General features: G+C 38.3%; 1 protein-coding gene and 1 non-coding gene across 2 annotated transcripts; one reads left to right on the plus strand and one right to left on the minus strand.

Annotated features, from left to right (window-relative positions):
* Positions 1-5,797: 5,797 nt before the first annotated feature.
* TRNAS-UGA lies at positions 5,798-5,879 on the minus strand. The gene has a single exon. It is a non-coding gene; the product is annotated as a tRNA-Ser (tRNA).
* Positions 5,880-6,036: 157 nt separating this feature from the next.
* Positions 6,037-10,927, plus strand: LOC113325346. The gene is made up of 11 exons (XM_026573541.1): positions 6,037-6,265; positions 6,357-6,408; positions 6,570-6,621; positions 6,705-6,825; positions 6,914-7,728; positions 7,962-8,856; positions 9,189-9,376; positions 9,524-9,601; positions 9,946-10,005; positions 10,096-10,409; positions 10,834-10,927. The coding sequence occupies exons 1-10, from the start codon at positions 6,037-6,039 to the stop codon at positions 10,360-10,362; spliced, it is 2,757 nt and encodes a 918-aa protein (XP_026429326.1). The 3' UTR covers positions 10,363-10,409; positions 10,834-10,927.
* Positions 10,928-21,311: the final 10,384 nt, after the last annotated feature.

The following is a 21,311-nucleotide window of genomic DNA, read 5'->3' on the forward strand; positions in this document are numbered from 1 at the left end:
ATGTGTCCTTAGAGATGATTATTTGTACAACTGTGTTCCTATGGTGTAACCTTACCTTTCTTTTCTTTATGCAGGAGATGTTTTTTATGCGAATTGAGACGAAGTAGTGGTTGGTGCTATAGCAGTTGTGTCAACTATTGGAGGTTTTGGAAATGATGAGGAAATGAAAAATGTAAATGGTGAAGCGAACGTTTTGGCAGTAGATGCTGCAAAGGATTATGGTAGGGAAATGAAATGTTATGACTTATGATGAATTTCAGAACTACGACTTTGTGTCACTTTCCTTGGCAGTGCTTTTCTCTATGCCGAACATTAATCTGACAGTCATGTGTTTCTATTGTAGGAACCCAAGTTTGTGTTGATCTCTGTACTACAATCTCCCGCCCTTTCTACTGTCTTCTGGATACTTTACTGGGTTATGTCGAAATTCCCAAACAACCGTAATCCATAATATAAAAACGTCGTTATGTGAGTTTGTACATAAGGGAATTCCTTCCATTACAAACTTATTTTTAGTATGTACATTTTGGCGACACCAAAATTTTCATTTTCTTGAAACTTCACTTATTATTATTATTATTACTGTTCACATTTCTTCTTGCGACCATTTTTTTTTTACAAATGTACAAGTCTGCACATACCTGTAGCTCTTCATGCAAATCTTTTGGCTTAACAAAATTTCTCAGCTATTGTACTAAGACCGAGTTTCATTTATGGGAAGCCGAAAGTAGATGGTTTTGTGAAGTACTTCCATGCACCGACCGTTATTTAAGTTGTAACTTTAATGTTCTGGGTGGTACATAAGCCATTTTGCAACTTATGTATCCTTACATATTCTGCAGCATCCTCACGGGGGATATTTAGTGCACATGTGGATCATTATTACATAAGGTGTTTTGACACAATTTCTTTCGAAATTCCGACTCTATCTCTTGCCGAAATACTAAATTCAGATTTGGTAATACTCTAAGATGGATGGCGGAATAACAAAAAGATAAGGGAAAGGAAACTATCGATTTTCAAATTTATTTTGTGTGGGATCTTATATGTTATTTTACAAATGAGCTTTTTTTTCCCTATTTTATTGTTTCGAGAAGAATGCGAAATTGGGGGATAAAAAAAATAATTGGGGGATATAAGAAAAGGACAAAAACCGGATCCAGATATCAATTCGGGATCACTCCTTATCTAAGTATTTTACGTATTACTTAATATACCCCTCACTAATCAGGATTAGTGATTAATAATAATTAGTAAAATCATAAGATTTTTGATGAATGATTAGTGTGTGTTTTATTTGAATTTGGGTGAGTGAGGTGAGAGTAGAAGGAGGGAAAAATATTTTTGAGTGGAAATCTTTTTGTGAAAATTGAAGATGATTGTGAGGAGAGAATTGCAGTTGCTGAATCTTTAGCTCAACTACAACAAGGAGCATATCTTGAATCTTCAGCTAACGACAACAACTCTCAATTGCAACTCTTTGTTGGCCAACACCCTTGAATGATGATTTTGACGAGTATGGAGAGTTTTTCGAAGAAGCTACACAAGAAAGTAAACTTGCACAACATGCAAGCATCCCCAATACACAGGTAAAGCTGGTAGGAGGTTGAAAAATCGATTTTTTTCTTTTAAACCCGTCATTTTTTCAACTGTAAGACCTCGGTGCCGGCATGGAAATGGTATGAATACCATGCCGGCAGACTCATTACTGGCACGGTATTCATACTACGACCATGCCGGTAGACCGATATCCCCAATTTTGAATATTGATCTGGTATAGTATTCTACTATACCGGTACGCAGTTAACTTTTTTACCTACCAAGGAATATACTATGGAATATTTAATCGGCATGGTTTCATTGATAGGTTACCATGGCGGAACTGCATGAAAAATATACAGGAAACATTTCCATCTAAAACCAAATATCGACATGGGAAATTAATAAACATCAAGTACTGGCGTGGTACCATCAATATCGAGAATGCCGGCAGCGCAACCGGCGTTGTTAAGTTTCAAATTTACAATGCCGGTACCTACCAAAAAACATACAGGAATAAATGTTTTCCAAAGTTGAATACCGGCATTACATATCAATTATTTTTAATGTCGGAAGCGTGTACCGGCTTGGGACAATAAATTACGAGAATGCCGGCACCTTTGCTTCCGGCGTTGCTGTCTAATGAATCTTTTATGTCGGAATATGTTTCAAATTTGGTCTTCAGTTTTGGTTAAGTTCGACTATGCCGGAACATTGGTCGAGCATGCCAGTACGGGTTTCCGGCATACTGTTTTAATTTCGTTTGGAACTAATTTTCATTCGATCTTTAGGTGGTGACATATATTGATCCAACAAATGCAAAGCCGCTTCATCGGGATACGTCGGAATACTATAAAATACCTCCGGTATGGTACCAAAAAACACTTTTCACCTAGTATCTTGAACTTTACTAATGGATTGCTAGTAATGAACCTTCTAATGAACGTGAAATTGATCTTATGTAGGGAATAATAGATCGAAATGAAGCAATCGTTTGGGCTAAAGAGACAGCTCTTAAGAACATGTGTGTGTTGGTGAGGAATACCGAAGGTTCAAAGAGGCGTTTTGAGATGGCTTGCGAGAGAAGTGGGAAATACAAGGAGAAGAATAGCCACAAGAGAAAGGATTATGTATATCCAAAGAAGACAAATAGGGTATACAAGACTCATACGAGGAAGAATAATTTCTCGTTTAAGCTTGTATTCCCTTTAAATGACATGAACAATTGGGATTGTGAGGTTTTGTGTGGATGTCATAACCACCGGGATCCGAAAGATTTTGTTGGTCACTCCCTAGTTGCGAAACTAAAAACTCATGAGTTTGAGGATGTAAAGAGATTGACCAAAGCACTTATCAAACCGAGACAAATTCTCAGAGGCTTCAAGGAAAAGGATGAGTCTAACGTGTCTTCTCTACGTACAATTTATAGCGCACAAGCAACTATTAGAAAGGTGGAATGGGAAGGGAGGTCCGTTATGCAATAATTTGAGAAGATAGCTTGGGATTACAACTACACGCGTATCATTAAAAGAGGGTCGGACGAGAAGCCCCTTCAAATATTCATTTCGCATCTTTTTCTTTCACAATTGGCAAATACATGTTGTGGTGTTCTTTTGATGGATTGTACCTACAAGACGAACAAATATAATATGTCGTTGTTCAACATCGTGGGGAAAACCTCGGACAAGATAGCATTCACATTGGCTTGGTGTTTAATGGAAAACGAGAGGGACTATAATTATCATTGGGCATTACGACAATTGAAATTATTCTTCCGGGAAAATCAACTTCCGAGGGTCATCGTAACCGATCAAGATGACACATTAATGAAAGAAATATCCGACGTCTTCCCGGACGCACAAAATTTCCTATGTACGTATCATATACGTGAAAATGTCAAAAAAACTTGCCATGCCTTGTTTGAACCCACTAAGGCGGATATTAAGAAGAGAATGATTGTTCAACTAGAGGAAGATGTTCGAAAGAACAAACTATCCCCCGAAGAAGAAGAAGATGAGAGAGGAAAGATAAAGGAGCGAGTGGACAAAGAACATGCGGAAAATCATAAAAAGTGGTTGGAATTTCTAAGAGATTGGGAGAAAGTTTATTGGTCTCTTACCGAGGTTATGTACGAAAAGAGATTGGAGAAGTTTATTGCCGATTGGAACGAAGTTTATCCGACTGCTGTATGGTATTGTCGGACTCAATGGTTGGATAAGTTCAAGGAAAAATGTGTGCGTGCATGGACAATCCGGTATAGACACTTCAAGAGTGAAGCAACTAGTGAAGCGGAGTCCGCTCATGGGAGATTTAAATATCTCATACAGTCCGGTCAAGGCAATGTGGTTATGGTCACCGAGGAAATGAATCAATACTTTAAGGCTGATAACAATAGGATCAAGGAGACTTTTGAGAAAATCTCAATGGAAAGGATGACTCAATTTCTTCGTTATGGTAAGTTGCTCCAAGGAATATAATTCAACGTCTTTCATTGGGCAATAAAACATATGATGAGACAAATGGAATATGAGAAAAATTACGGAAACCCGGGTGATGTGTGTATTTGTCCCGACATGTCTTCATTGGGGATTCTGTGTCGTCATATGCTTGTGAAGTATGAAGAAGTGATACCTATAAAGGTTGTTGATCCGTTTTGGAAGCAACTATATTTCGACCCTCCCCCTTCGGGAGAACCCGGGAAATCCCCATGGGATACGAACGAAGAAAAGGAATTATTCGAAGCTTACTCACGTGGCAACTCGGTAAGCCGGCAAGTCTTTTTGAGCCAACTAAGGCTAATTACTCGTCCATGGATCGCACAAAGCGAAGAGCCAAGAAAGGGAGATCCAATAGGTAGACCAAAAACTAAAACGTCAAGGAGAAAACAAAGGGTAAAATTAAAAGAAATGACTCAACGTGAAGAAGAACGCGCGGAAAGTAAGAAACGAGATCTAACCGCATGTGAGATTTCAGAACAAAGGTTCGTGGAAGCGCAGGTTCCAAACAAAAGAGGTAGGCCGAGGAAGGAACCGCTATCAAGTCAACAACAAACGAAGGATTCCGTATCCACACCAAAACCCAACTCATCGGAGGTTCCAATGAAGAGGGGTAGGCCGCCAAAGGTATCAACATCAAGTTACAAAGAACAACAAGGTGAGCATTCCGAAGCCATACCCATAGTCGATCTAGAGGAGGTTCCATGGAAAAGGGGTAGGCCGCCAAAGGTATCAACATCAAGTGACAAAGAACAACAAGGTGGGCATTCTGAAGCTATACCCATAGTCGATCTAGTGGAGGTTCCAAGGAAAAGGGGTAGGCCTCCAAAGGTATCAACATCAAGTGACATAGAACAACAAGGTGAGCATTCCGAAACCATACCCATAGTCGATCTAGCGGAGGTTCCAAGGAAAAGGGGAGAAAAACATTTTGAGCTCATGGTGAAGCAAGCTCTGATATGCAAGGGACCGAGAACAGTCATTGGGGCGTTAAAATTCTCATCCAACTTGGTGCGTAGCATGGGATACACGAGCCTAAATTTTTTTTTCAAGAATAAGAAGGTTTAACATATCTTTTCTAAATTGTCATCCAACCTCATGCAGAGCACGAGTTACATGCCATTTTTGTTAAAAAAAAATGAAGGTTTAGTGCACCGAAAAGGGGCTGGAAGACGCCCCGCTAAAGGACCAAATTAAAAGTACATGGTGACAGGGCGAGGCAAAGCCGAGACACACCAAATCAAACATAAAGCGGAGCCACACCAAATTAAAAATGCATCGCAATGGGGAGGCGAAGCCGCATGACACCAAATAAAAAATCCTAAGAGACGGGGTGAGGCAAAGCCAAACCACACCAAATCAAAAATGTACGACGGGGCGAGGCAAAGCCGAGCCACAACAAATCAAAAATGCACCGCGGCGGAGTGGGAAGAAGCGTAGCACACCAAATCAAAAATATGGTTAAAAGATAAAGATGCCCGGTGCGTAGCACGGGCATAAAATCTAGTCGATTTTTAACCACTCATTATCAAAGTAGTATATAGTGATGTTACACATCTCAGAATACTCTCACTTTCCGTATGAAAGTATAACTTTGTAAAAGAAATACATCCCACAATGTTTTGTTTCAAATTCGTTACTGCTTACGGCTGAATAACGTCCAAAATGTGAGGATGCATCCCTCCCTCCTCTCCAAGTTTTGACTAATAAAATGGCAAGCAAGAAGTATTACCAAAAGAAAAAAGAAAAAAAGCAAAAGCAAACGTCAACAGCAGGGTTCGAACCTGCGCGGGCGAAGCCCAACAGATTTCAAGTCTGTCTCCTTAACCACTCGGACATATTGACTTTGTTGTTGTCATCTTCTGAGTATAGAGTATTTAGCGGCGTTTGAAACTTGATACTGTAACCCACATTGGTGACTGCGCCACCATCGAAATTTGACACGTCTCACTCATTGTGGGACAAATGGACAAGGTCGTCCTCCACCCAAGAGGCCCAAGAAATGTTAGTCCTCCTCCTTAGACTCACAAGTGAAAAGAAAGACCACAAATGGGCGGAGGATCAACACACAGCGCCGGTGGCGGTGGCGGAGAAAACAAAACGAATCCTGAATCATCATCATCTATGGATTCATCAAAAGTTACTTCTGTTGCTAAACAATTATCCACACTTATTAGTACTGGTCACCGTTTCGATTCTCGCCAGTTTAATCTCTGTGTTTCCTTGGCTAGGTTGGTTGCTGCTATAGTTTTATTTGCACTTAGTTTGTCGTTTTATGAAGCTCTAAATGAACAATTAAATTGTTACTTTTACATTTATCAGATTCCGTGATAGTCAAAGGGGTGTCGCGTGTATCACTTAATTGTCCAATAAGGTTTGCTAGGAGATCCTTCCGCATTCACTTTCATATTTTACGGCTTTTGGGATTTCTTTTTGCATACTGTTTTACTGGATCAAATGAATTTGTCATGCACTCAATTTCCCCATCCATTTACATCTGAATAATCTATTTATCGTTCTTCACGGTTTTAACAGCTCCCGACGAATATCTGTTCCAGCAAAGGGGCGACTCTGCAAGCACCAGCAGGTGAATCATTGCGTAATACTCTTAATTTATTCGTCTCTTTCGTGTTGTATCTTTATTTTAACTCATAGCTTATACTGCACCAGTGCTTTGATTATGCAAATTATGTTAAGATCAACTCAAGAAGACCCTCCTGGCGCTGCCCTCATTGCAGTCAGTCAGTCTGCTACACGGAAATATACGTCGATCAGCATACGGTTGAAGTAAGCTTTTCTTCTTTACCTTTACATTGAAATGATTATTACCTTTGGGTAACCACATTTGGCGACGTCCCTTTGTATATTGGTATTGGAAGGCGTAGGAGAGAATGTTGTGGACGTTATTATCTCAGCAGACGGATCCTGGAAACCTGTCAGGGAAACTGATGATCCTGCACATAAACAAGATAAAACCCTGGGGAAAGAAGGAGATGATCCCAACCAATGCATACCTGAAAGATTATCAGAATCTGCCTCAAATGTTGTGGAAGGAATTGACAAGAATATCGCAATGGATACTAGTGAAGCCGAAGATATAGATCCCTTGGAAAACACTGTGCATTCGAATGAGTCAATGGAATTTGATATTACTGAGATCCAAAATGAAGATACATTTTCTTTAGGATTTCTCTTCTCCAATTCTTCTGCCACTAGCAATACGGTGACACTGAGCACAAGATTAAATCCATGTGCGATGGATCCTATTTTAGAGCCGTCTTGGACCAGTTTTACTCTGATTCGAATGCCAGATGATGCTGTTATCTCTACACACAATCGAGATCCATGGGATGTGTGTGGGACCTCTCAATCTTCAACTTCTTTAAGCCGGAACCACCCAATTTCTGATAATTTATCACTGCAGTCATTAGGCTCATCAAGATTTTGGGATTTGGTAATGAACGGTGATACAGGAAGACAGATACCTAGGAATATTACCAGAACCCAGATAGCTGTTCAGGCACTCCCTGACCAGTCTCTATTGATGCATTCTCGCGAACGAGCACGACCAAGTATTGCGGACTCTGGTGGTACAACGGAAACCCTGCAGCAACGGTTTTCAAGTTCGAATATGGATGTGAATTCTGCTTCAGACATGTCTCCAACTCCACCTGGCTTCCCGCCGATTACACAGGTTTGAGATCTACCTATTATGAGAATTTAGTTGCCCTGTTCCAGTCAATAGTAACATGTTAGAATGGTATGGGTAAATTCAGTCAATGCAGTGTGATTTATATTCAAATTGGGAACCTGTAGGAAGGTGGTGGTGTTCCCCTTCACATGAGGGAGGGAAACTGTTAATATATTTTATCATTTCCTCGCCACTTCTTGATATATTTCTCTTCTCCTAAATTACTTACTTTTCAGAAATGGGTTCCCCGGTCTCACTTTCCTGGTCAGCCACCAGTTCAAGAGACTGTTGGTCTTCCTGCACCAAGCCGATTTCTAGGTTCCTACCAAACTGACGTCAGGATATCGTCGAGTCAGACAAGTGAAGACCTCCAAAACCTTCAGCCATCTCCAGACACAAAAGTCTCCCAAATGGCGAGCCTACCTATAATGGCTAGAGCGCCCCCTCATTTATCCCGTATGCAAGGTCGGAAGGGAGGACCACCCTCGAATGTGGCTTCCCGATCAAAAGACAAACATTCTCTGATGATGTCTCAGCAGCCTGCCCAGAGTGAAAGAATTCTGCCTCTTGTACCAGTTCAGCTTCAGCCTAGAAGAGGATCATCTTCCCTGATGGTTGGTGGTGGGCATAAATCTTTAGTTGGAGAACAAAGAGAAGGAAATGTGGAGGTAAAAAATTCAGATTTTACTAGTGTTGATAAGTCATCAAAAGTGAACCCAGATCAAAACTGGCAGCCGTTGGGAAGAATGCGAGGCAGCTTATCAGGCCGTGCACATTCTGGTGCTCTTAGCCAGTACATAATTCGACCAACCCAGGTAACATCTCCATCCGCCATCAGAGATCCACTGGTAAATCCATTCTCAACTCTTAGTGGCAGTACTGGTGCGGCTAAAATACCCTCGCACATCGGCAACTATTCTGACACGCATGCACGTACTTTGGAAAACCAACCCACGCAAGTAGATGCAGAAGTATGTGTTGAACCGGAGGTGGGTTGCTGTGAATCTAAGCAAGAAAATACTGATGGTGTTCGAGGTATTAAAATGCAGAACCATCCAACCCAAGTCCAAGGAGAGAAAAAAATAGAGGATGAAGCAGCAGAAGCAGGATTATGCAGGATAATTGGGGATGGTGAGCATATATAAGATTTTAGATTTATGTTTACGTATTTGTTATTTCTTTCAGATTAGCGTTTTTTATTTGATGGCAGTGCTTGTTAACTTACTTGGATATTCCAGAAATATAGATAATAAAAGAAAATAGAACCTGCAGGGGCTTATCTGTTTTCTCATGTTGTTCATCTGGAAATATAGAATCTGTCTACAGAGGAGTTAGCCGTGAAGAAATTGTAGAATCTTGTTTAATGGCTACGTTATCTCCCGTTTGCTTGTGGATATTACATTGTCAATTCACTAATTTTATAATTCTGATGACAAATGAGGATTTTCTTACTTGTGCTTCAGATGACGTGGCTGAACGGAAAAAGAAGAAAAACACAGTTGCTAGGGAAGAGTTAGGATTGAGTTGCCAGTCAGGCTCAAGTACTGGGCATCTCAATAAAACTAATGACAACTTTGAGCAAGTCATTTTTATAGCCAATCGTGATGGTTCAATCATGTCTATGGAGAGCATTAATCATGTTCCGAAGGAGGTTTGTATTTCCGATTAGCTATTGAGCTTATAAGCTTTGCCTCTGGATGTTAATGCTCCTGGATTCAACTTTATTTTGCATAGTTTCACCCGTTGGGGATCTCTTTGAGAAACTTTTAACAGAATTATCCTTTATTTTTGGATGTAGGTGGAAAGAATTCTTGGTAAAAGGACCCTCTCTGCTATCTTCAAATCAAAGAAGCTAAACGCGAAGAATGATGTTAAGGTAGCTCATATTTTTTGTTGCTGTTGTCACTTCCACAGTATAATAGAAATAGCCTATTTATCTCGTGAGAAGGTCATATACAAGATTAGAGAACCTAAATGAATCCCTGCTACTTATGTGGCCTGACGTTGTGAAAGTATGAAATACTCTGCCTCCCATTGTGGGACCAGTTGGCAAAATTATATTAGATTCTTATGTACTATTGAAGTAAAAGGCAAACATGTTTATTAGTTTATCTATAGCTTTTACTAGAGGATGATTCCATTATTATTACTTTCCCTCCTTTCCCCGGTATAATCTTTTTTCCCGGTATAATCAACTTACTTTTTGAAATCCTTAACCAGGAAAAGCACCAATCAGTTAAAGTTGTACGGGAGCGTTTTATATGTAGGGCATGTAATCAGGTCTGTGCATTTTCCAACTGTAGGCTTGTTTAGGAAAATTACTTAATTTATTTGTTCTGTATTTGAGATCTCAACTTCTTATCAAACTAGGAGGGACACATGAGGACCAACAAGGACTGTCCTATGTATGGCAAAGATTTAGACCCAAAATTAAAGCCTACCAAAAATTCTAGCATGCCTTCACCTACTGTGGTCGATCAACCGATGCAAGTAGATGCAGAAGAATGTGGAGAAACTGAGAGGGGCAACAATGAATCTAAACAAGGCAAAACTGATGGGGTTGGCAACAATAAATTTAAACAAGGCAAAACTGATGGGATTGGAAACAATAAATCTAGCCCAAGTCCAAGCAGATGAGGAAGTTGAAAATGAAACTGCAGAACCATGCAGGATGCTCATGGATGGTAAGCATGGGGAAAGGTTATTTTGTCTAATATTTTTCGCTATTTTATTTGATCGCCATGCACATTAGCCTATCTAAATATTTCAACAGTGATGCATGCTACAGATATTAAGTCTATAAAGAGTATTATTTGGATTAGCAACTAGGTATTTTCGATCTAATGTTGCATTCGTTACCGTCTCATGACTCTTAGTCACACACCCAATATTGTTATTCAGCCAAAGGCGTATCTGTTTTTGACTCTCTCATGTTGTTGGCATGAAAGAAAGTTCTCGGGTATATATGCTTATCAACGAAAGAGTTGACAGTGAAAACAATCTACAATCTAGTCAAATGTTATTGATTTCTCTCATTTGTATGTGGATGTTGATTCACTAGTTTTCTTAATTCCAAAGACAAATGAGCCCACCTCTTTTTCCTCGTAGTTCTTCAGATGATGAAGCTGAGCGGAAAAAGAAGAAAAAGACAATAGCTGAAGGGCAGGCCGAGTCAGGATCGAGTTGGCAGTCAGGCTCAAGTGCTGAACAGCTCAATAAAACTAATGGCAATATCGAACAAGTCATTGCTACAGCCCAGCTTGATAGTTCAGTCACATCACCGGAGAACATTAGTCGTGATCCAAAGGAGGTTTGTATATCCAGTTACACTTTTGCACCTGCTTGATAAAGCTCCTGGGTTTACCTGTTTATTGCAAGGTTTCACCCTGCAAGGGAATGTCTTGACAAACTTTTGATATAGTCATCCTTTATCCTCTTTTTTTCTGGGTGCAGGTGGAAAGTGTACTTGGTGAAAGAATCTTCTCTGGCAACTTCAATACAAAGAGTGATGTTAAGGTAGTTCATTTGTTTCTTGTTATCAGTTTTCATAGTAAAATGTTGATGGCTTAAGTATCTAACGAGAGGCCATTAATCCCTAAATTGGAAAACCAAATTGCATCGATCCATCATTACTTTGCGGAGATGACAGTATGAGATTCTCTCCTAAACTGATTAAGTTACCGTACTTTTTGAAATCTTTTTGTAGGTGCCGCACTCCGCAACAAAAAATTTCCGGGAACGTTTTGTATGTGGGGCTTGTGGCCAGGTTTGTGGATTTTCCCACCAGTTTGCTTGTTCAGGAAAGTAACGTAATTCATCGTTCTGTATTTGACAGCTCCACTTGTTCTCTGACTAGGAGGGACACATGAAGACCAACATGAATTGTCCTAAGTTTGGACAAGATTCTCTATTGGGACATGTGGGCAGGTTTGTCATCTTGCCAACATTTTAACCGTTCAGTAAAATTAGACAATGTGTCCGTTCTGTATTTGACATCTCAACTTCTCCTCGTGTTAGGAGGGACACATGAAAACCAGCAGGAACTGTCCTAGGTACGGAGAAGATTTTGTATGCAGCGCATGTGGTGAGGTTTGTGCATTCAGCTAGCAGTTTTCTTGTTTAGGAAAATCCATAGTTACCGGTCGTGTATTTGACATCTCAACTTCTTGGACCAGGTGGGGCACATGAAGTCCAGCAAGAACTGTCCTAGGTATGGGAAAGATGCAGATGCACAGGTTGAAAGCTCTGGCGCGGAAAGGATATCCGGGAAACGTAAGTGTCGCAATTCCACTGTCCCAGTAAAGAGAAATCTGAGTGTAAATTGTATAAAAGATATGCAGGAAATTGTAAAAAGATACATGAATGGAAGAAGATAGTTTAATGCAAGTAGAAATGTTGATAAATAAAGACATGCTCCCATGGTATCATAGCACCAAGGTCAAGAACCCCTTTGTTTTTTCCATATGTCCTGATTGTTTCCCGAGATTGCACACCTTTTTATCAGTTTCCTGTACACCAGACCGGGATTTCCGTTTAAGTCATTAAAAATAAAAACTTCATAAGAAAATTCAAATTCATTCCGGAAATGTGATACTACCTCCGTTTCAAATAAATAGTCTGGTTTCGTGTGTAATTAATAGATTCCATCCTAGTTATTTGAAACGGAGGGAGTAATTAATGGGTTCCAAGTCGAGACCAGGTGGCTTCAAATGACAGTTCCAAATAAGCCCGTAGACTACTAAATCCTCCACCACCAACTTAGCTTTCAAAATGCGTATACACCTATATTACCAAAAAAAAAACGGTACGCGAGTTAAAACCCCAAAGATGTCACTATCCATACACAAAAACTCCAACAAAACAAATTGTTCGCAAAAACCCCACTTAATATAATTGGTCTATATTACCCTCTTAGTTTAAATCACCCCAACAAAAACAAAAATCAACCCCACTTTAATTCTTATTATATTGTCACCACTAACAAGCAACGCCACCGACCACCACCGTCGCCGCCGCCATCGACCACCACCGCCGACCACCACCGCCACCTCCTACCACCACCGACCACCGCCGCCACCGACCACCACCACTACTGACCAAAATTTAGATGAAACCGATTTTGGTTTCATCATAAATCCGATGAAACCGATTTTGGTTTCATCATAAAATAAGATGAAACCCTAATTGGTTTCATCAGAATTCAACTATAAGAAAAATTCAACAAGGATCTTATGTTGCAGTTGTCTTGGATACAACAACATCACAACAACACAGATCCATGCTCTATGCTAGAACACATATTATCAACTGCCAGCACCAACATTGTCGACCACCGCCAACCACCACCGACTAAAACCAACAACATCGCCAACACCTGCCGACGACCACCACCACCACTGACCAAAAATTATATGAAACCAATTTTGGTTTCATCATAAATACGATGAAACCATAATTGGTTTCATCAGAATTCATCAGTAGCTGCACTTCATTTAAGCTTCATTTCTTCTCTAGTTTACAGCATCATCTGCTGTAACTCAGCTCTACTTTCATCCTCCATCTATCCACAACAGCACCATCTGCTTCATTGACCATTTCAACTTAAAATCAGATCCCTCTTTTTAACTCATCAGAGATCCTTCTAATTTGACTAAATCGTCCGTTGGTTAAGGTACATTAAACGATAGCTTCATTAGTTAATCAAACTTAAGAAACTTCTGAAACTCGTGCTTGAAAAATATAGACCTACAGCTATTTTTCAGTCAGAGAAGAATAAAAAGAGATAAGCAGATACAAGATAACTTTGTTTGTGTTTTAAGGATATGCAAGTAACTGGCTCTATTCTAGAGTATCAATATTCGTAACATACTGCGGGTTCCATTGATGTGCACCTCAGATACTTGAAACATGTACCATTAATTAACTTGCGTGACCTAGACAAAATAAGAATCCTACAGTTTCCTTATAACTAAGACAATTACGAGATCTCCAATTATATATACTCAAACAGATGGATTAAAATAAAAAAGCAGGTTATATATACCTCAGTTCTTTCGTCACGCATCATATTAATGGCAACAACCTCAATAATATTTGCTAGCTCAGCTCCTACCATCCCCTGTGCCATCCTAGCGACGACCATATAATCTACATCTTCAGCATTGTCTGTCATCCTCTTCTTATTAGATTTCCACTGCTCCAGCTGAAGTTTATAATGTGCTTGAAGTTTATAATGTGCTTGAAGTTTAAATTTCCACTGCTCCAGCTGAACCATGGCAGCAACCACCATTTCCTTGTCATCTACAGCTCCACATTCCACCACTGCGACATATAGCTTCTTAACCCATTCACAGCTCCATAACCTCCACCTGCATCATTTCAGTTCACAAGCCAATGACATTATCTTCTTTATCCTGCATACCAACCAACACAAGGCTTCAACTGGTTTAAATCCTACCAGCAATCCATGGCTTAACCTGCAATTCCAGTCCTTGCGCTAGAGCTAACACCACCAGACAACTGCACCTACATCTCTGCCATCAGACCACAGTAACAACAACAGCATCAACATTACATCTTCTTAAACACCAGTTCTCAACACAACTTGCACTTCTTATTCAATTCCTTCTCTTCACTTCCATGACCACCTCACTGAACTGTAGTACCACCAATAAACACTTCCACTGCTTAGTCAAAATCCATCGTCACCTGCAATTTCAATAGCAGCTGAGGCATCAATTCAGTCAACACACATCACCAAAAACTCCATTCATCTTCTTCTCATTCTTTTCTCATATGAATATGCCCAGCAACAACATCTTGCTACTTCAGAACCCATCTCAAATCGAATCGTAGTTTGCCAAGTTCATTAATGCATCATTTCGATCATCTACAGTTCCATTTCCTCTTAAGTGATTTCATTATCACCAGCAGCCACAACAGCTCATCTTTGATTTCTTCTCATCTCTGTTTCATAATTCCACCACCATCATTCTTCAGATCCATCTTCAACACCAGCGGCCTCATTCATTTCTCGAATTGTTAGAAAATCCCTAATTTTTTCTTCAAGAGCACCAACACAAACCCTCAATTTATCCAGATCCCCATTTCAGTTCATCCAAAACTCCACAACTGAATTCAACAGAAGCTAGCAGAACCCATCTTCACATCTTCTCAATCTAACTCAACTCTGAGTTTCAATTTCTGAATCAACCCCAGGAGAGATGCAGATCCAATTTCTTGCAATCTCAGATTCAACCCATCTTGAATCTTACCAAAGTCCATCATCTCTATCTTACCCTTTTCTCATCTCCCAATTCTCGATCTATTTCTCGATGAGCAGCAACGATATTTACTCTCAATTTCAAGTGATAAAACAGTGGCAACTGCCGCTTCTTCTTTTCTCAGTTTTAGGGAAATGAATAAGAGAAAACGTCTCTCGAATTCTTCATCTCTCGAATCAGCGCCGTTCTTCTGGTGCAGTTCCATTGTTGCTGATGGTGATGATAGTGGTGGGAGAAGGAGACAGAAGAAAGAAGAAATCAGAGAAGAAGAAGAAAAGGTCGAAGGGTATGTTTGGCTTTTTTAAAAGTAACAAAAACTAAATTTACACATTATTATTTGGCTTGGGGTTTTTGTCCCAGTTTTATTTGAAACGGTTTTTATTTGGTAGAAATAATATGACCGGTTTTTTCTTATCACTAATTTGTTCACCTATGGGTTTTCTCACTAGTTCTGAAAAAAAAAATCCTCTTCGTATAATAATGAAGGAGAATTTTTATAGAGTAATCCTCTTTTAGGAACCAAAAAAAATTGCCCCCGTTATTTTGAATTTTGTTAAAGTACCCTCACGTTAGTTTTTCCATCTAGTGTTAGTTAAAATTAATTTACTTTACATATTTGCCTTTTAGTTTTTCGATTTTCTACATCATTTTTCAGGTTCGTCGAGTCCGGTTCAGGATCGTCACACCGCTTTTAGGTTCGTTACATCATTTCCCAAAAAGGGTTCATCATTTCAAGTGTCTTGGGGTTTTTGGTTGGAGGAAAATCGACCTTCTACAACCTTTTTTTAGGTTCGTCGAGCCGGTTCAGGATCGTGACAACACTTTCACGTTCGTCGAGCCCGGTTCAGGATTGTCACACCGTTTTCAGGATCATCGGATCAATTATTATCCCCACCAAGGAGATGTAGTTCAGGGGTAAATATGACTTTTAATTGGAAAGATAACTTCCACCTAACACTTAACTGGATGAAATTTGTCTTTTGAATAAAACGGGGTACTTTAACAAATTTCTAAAAAAACGGGGGTACTTTGTTAGTGTAATGTGAAAAGTAAGGGTACTTTATAAAAAATCCCACGAAGGAGTTGCAAGTTTTGGATCTTTTTTTTTTTGCTTTTTAGCTAGCGTGGTGCTTGGGTGAATCATTTGGGGCATATCTATTATTTGGTGTATTTCTACGTATAGATTTGCACTCTTGCTAAAGGGGGAAGCAACTGAAATGTTCAAGAGTCATAAGAGAATTAGGAAAAGTGATCCTATTTCACCCTTTTTATTCATTCTCGTAGCTGAAGTTCTATCACTAATGCTCAACAAAGTGGTGAATGATGGTTTTATTTCTGGCTTTTCGGTGGCTGTTGTAACTCGTCTTCCATTCGCTGATGATTTGATGTATTTATTAATGATGAGGAATATCAAATTCAGAATCTTAGAAATATTTTGTTGGGATTTGAAATTGTGACTGGCCTTAGAGTAAACTATAGGAAGAGTACTGTAGTAGGGTTAGGTCAAATGCATAATATTGAATCTTGTGCAGATATTTTTGGTTGTTTAGTGTCTCATTTGTATGAATTATTTGGGCATTCCTCTAGGTAGTAAATCGAAGTGTAGTCTCATTTGGAATGATATCATTCAGAGACTTCAACAAAAGATAGCTAGCTGGAAGAGAACCTATTTGTCTACATGGCAGAAACTTATTATGATCAGTGTGTGTTGTCTAGCCTGCCAATATACTATTTATCTATATTCCAAATGCCAGTGGTTGTGGCTAAGGAGCTAGATAAGATCTTGGGGAATTTTCTTTGGAGTTCAGGTAATTCTATTAAGAATAAAAGTTGGGTAAAGTGGTCTAGAGTTAATTTGCCTAAAGCTAGAGGGGATATATGTATTGGTATTAAGAAATTACAGTTGGTCAACAAAGCCTTGCATGCAAAGTGGATATGGAGATATGGTGTTGAGAAGTATGCTCTTTGGAGAAGGATTATAAATCAGAAATTTGGTGGTTCGACAGAAGCTTTTATTCCTTCTTTATCAAGAAGTTCAGTCTGTCATAGTTTATGGTCTGGAATATTGAAGTCAGGAGAATTTGTGAAATCTGGTACTGTTTTATCTCTTGGCTCTGGTTTACGTATTAACTTTTGGGATGATGTGTGGACCGGTAAGTATCCTTTTAAGCATATTTTTCCTAATCTTTATCGGCTTACTAAACCGAAAAATGCTATGGTAAGTAACTTGATTTCTCTTGAGGTGCTTGGAACTTCAGTTTTTCTAGACATCTCAATGAACAAGAAATGTTGGAGGTTGCTAATTTTCTAAAAGTTATTGGTGATCCCTCTTTGTTTTCCGGTGAAGATACTAGAGATTTGAGATATGAAGATGATTTTCGGTGGCCAATGCATATGAGGCGCTAGAAATAGATGGTCTATTATCTTTCCCGGATAAACAGTTGTGGAATTCCAAGGTACCATTAAAAGTATCCTTTTTGGTTTGGACTCTATGTTTCAATGACGCTCCAACTCTTGATGTTCTTTATAACGCATGTATGATTCAAGATCCGAAATGTGTTTTCTGTGGTGATTTTTTGGAGACAAATGACCATTTATTTCTACACATCAAGTTAGTTTTTGCTATTTGGTCTTACTTTCTTGATAGTTTTGGGATCAATTGGGTTTTAGCTAAAAATGTTAGATCAAAGTTATGGGAATGGGATGATAAGAGCCGGAAAAATGCTAAATGCAGAATAAAGAAGATTTGGAGTATTTTGCATTTTGCAAACTGATGGTGTGTTTGGAACGAAATAAATGCGAGAGTCTATAATCATGTTACTAAGGACTTGAACCAACTGATAGCGAATATCAAATGTTTGATGTTTAGTTGTGGTATGAAGACTGATTTATTCGCTGGTTTTGATTTGTCTACTTTGTTATGTAATTGGAATGCAGCTATATTCATCCTTGTAAATTTTTTGTACCTTGGTATCGCTACTTTGGCGATACCAAGTTCACTTTAATAAAACTTTTCCCTTTTTAAGTCAAAAAAATAAATAAAACATTTTGAAGTAAAATGAAAAAATCGGTAGCCAATTATTTTCTTCAATGGCTAATTTACCCTTGATTAATTGGTGTTACTTTGGGTGACTATTAGATATTTAATCAAGTAAATCCTTAAATCAACTAATGTTAATTCATCATTAAAAATTGAATTTTTTTATTTTTTTGACAAAAATAAATCCAGAATCAGTAGATGCTCATGTTCTCGTAGACCGATCCTGGGGTGCTGTTTTAATCCACGAAAAACACCAAAAATCGGTGCATCTTAATTACTACATAGCCCGACTGTAAGAATATGTACACACGATACACACACATATCCACTTGCAAACTTTTTTATCCAACTAGGTTCCCAGTTGGGAATCAACAAGTCGTTGGGAAGAATCCAACGAGGAACCCTGAATTTCTCGAATTATACAATTAATGAACTTTTTTACAACATGTCTAAGTTAAAAATGATCATAAGAGAGTGTCCCCTTGCAAAATTTATTAACCAACAAGGATTCTCGGTTGGAAGTTTTCCAACAAACTTGAGTTCGGACGAAGCAAACTAGCCAATGAAAAACTAAGATTTTCGGGTTACACCATGAATTTGTTTACTGCGATCAAGAATAAGAAAAGAGAACAAGCGATCCACATAGGTGTAAATCATATACAAAAAGCAACAAGTAAAATACCCATAGAGAACCAACTGGCATTAGCGCAGTTGGTCAGGGGTTGGACTCCCAAGTTATAGGTTGCGGGTTCAATTTCCGCTACTGATAGATTACAAAAAAAAACAAAAAAAAAAATGCCCACAGAGTTAACATAAACGCCAACAAAGAATTATATATATGGTTAACTAATTAATACAACCATCGTTTTTCACCACAATGTGACTAACATTTTTTTTTCTTTTACAAAATGCTATATAACTTTAAACTAGTTCCTTTACTCAAACGAGATAACGTTTACCAAAATTTCTCTCAAAGAGAGGGTCTCCTTAGCACACTCTAATATGAAGGACGTTATTTGGTGTCATTTATAACTTATTCCAGTACCATCAAAAACTCCTTACAGACGATAGGTTACCAATGTCAAATTTACATTCGAATACTCGAATACGGTAGTTTTACGTATACAAGTATTATAAACTTGATTCCAAGTTTTAGCATCCTAGCATAAAAATCTTAGATTTCCGATCAAATGTGTCTGCAACATCGTATCATTAACTAGATGGACAATGCACAATAATGAGCTTGTTCTGCAGAGGAAATTGTTAAAAAGACCATCATTGTTTGGGCTATCTGGAGTGAAAGATGTTTGAAAGTGTTTCAGAACACAAACCCTAAGTCGAAATTCTCACATGTTAAATGAAAAATCACATTACAACAAACATGAACATCCCTAGGAAAGTTGGTAAGCGAATATGAATTAGGTAAATTGGATGCCTCCCGAACCAAGCTCCTTAACCCTGCGTAGTGATGATTATTTTCATGATGTAAAGAATAATGATGCTTTCGTTTAATATTTAGAAAGTTCGCAAGTGAAAATAAGGGTTGCACATGCTTCTACATCTATGAAAATTTAGTTCAGAACAAATGAAGGGATTGACATTATGGTAGGTACAATTAAATAGGCGTAAAGTAAAGCCGGAGAAGGTGACTTTGATAATAAGACCCGGACGTTTCCCCTTTTTTTTATCTAAACTAAAAACTAATGTTTGCTCTCGGCCCTTGGCCGTCTCTCCTTTTTCCATCTGCTTTCTTTATCATTTCCGCTACCACATGATCGTCCAATGAAAGTACGTCACATGTCAAATAATATAAAACGCCTCCAATTAAAATGTACCATATGTCAAACACTGCAATCAATATTTTCTTTATTATTTCCAACCATAAAGAATTATATTCTTTCCCAAATCTTCATATATTCCATTACTCCACATTCGTAAAGAAATATTTTCTTCATTAAACAAAATATCTTCAAATATCCTCTATCATAATTAATATTTTGCACATGGTATCCACACTTGTACACATGCCATGACACACTTTTAAATAAAATATATTCAAATATCCCCTATCATAATTAATATCATGCACATGGTCTCCACACTTCTACACACGCCGTGACACACTTTTACATACGCAGTGGCATGCTTACCATACTCCCATATCCAGATAATTGGCCCAGTAATTCTTCATGTTTCTTTTTAGGCCTATCGCATTAAATCACTTCATTAGTTCATTTCCTCCAGCAGAATTCCGTATTTTAGTCCATCGAGCTTTATTTCCTAAAAACTGCAAAAATAATCAAACTTATCAAATATGTACAACATGGAGAACTAATAAATATAAATTTGAGTAGTTAATATGTAAGAATCAAGCACTTATCAGATAGTGACTCTATGCTTACAGTGGAAGCTATCACCAAAGGCCATCTCAACGTTACTTAGAATTCAACACCTTATAAAAGACATTATTTTGAATTTTCACCGATGTAGATCTTAGCATTATTACTGTGTACTTAGGAAAGGATAAAGTAGCAAATATTTTATCCGAAGTAGCCAGGATTGAGAAACTTACAAAGGAGTGGGATAAGTCACCACCAACTTTCACTTGAGTAATAGACATGGATTTTTTTATAATGATATAAATTTTATGTTTGTACACAAAAAAATAAAAATAAAAAAACCTTGGTCATATTACTTCTCCTAAAAGCTTAGAGCATTTTCAATGCAAAGGGTCAATGTCTTAAAATGAAGGTTATTATTGGGGCGTTACATTCCATTACAAGGGTGTCACCTAATAGGACAAAAACGGGTCACTCATAAGTAATATCAAAAACCCCTTATCTCAATAATTTTGTAATGACTAAACAACCTTTATTTAGTTAATTTTAATTTAATTTAATTAGATAAAAATTAAATTAATGAATTTTGTTGTATACTTGGTGAATTCTGGGACAAAGTTTTTGTGGGAAGAAAAACTGGTCGTAAAATAAACTTATACGGTTGGAAATAATTCAAATCTAGACGTAAAATCACTTATACGGTTGGAAATATTCCAAACCTGGACGTAAAATCACTTCTACGGTTGGAATTAAAAGAAAACTGGACATAAAATTAGATTCTATGGTTGGAATTAAAAGGAACCTAGACGTAAAATGAGCTTCTACCGTTGGAACTAATTCCAACCTGGACGTAAAACTGCATGCAAATAAAATTCTACGGTCGGAATTAATCCAAACCTGGACGTAAAATCACTTCTACGGTTG

Source organism: Papaver somniferum, chromosome 11 (genome assembly GCF_003573695.1).
Source record: "Papaver somniferum cultivar HN1 chromosome 11, ASM357369v1, whole genome shotgun sequence".
In the NCBI taxonomy this organism is placed as follows: domain Eukaryota; kingdom Viridiplantae; phylum Streptophyta; class Magnoliopsida; order Ranunculales; family Papaveraceae; genus Papaver; species Papaver somniferum.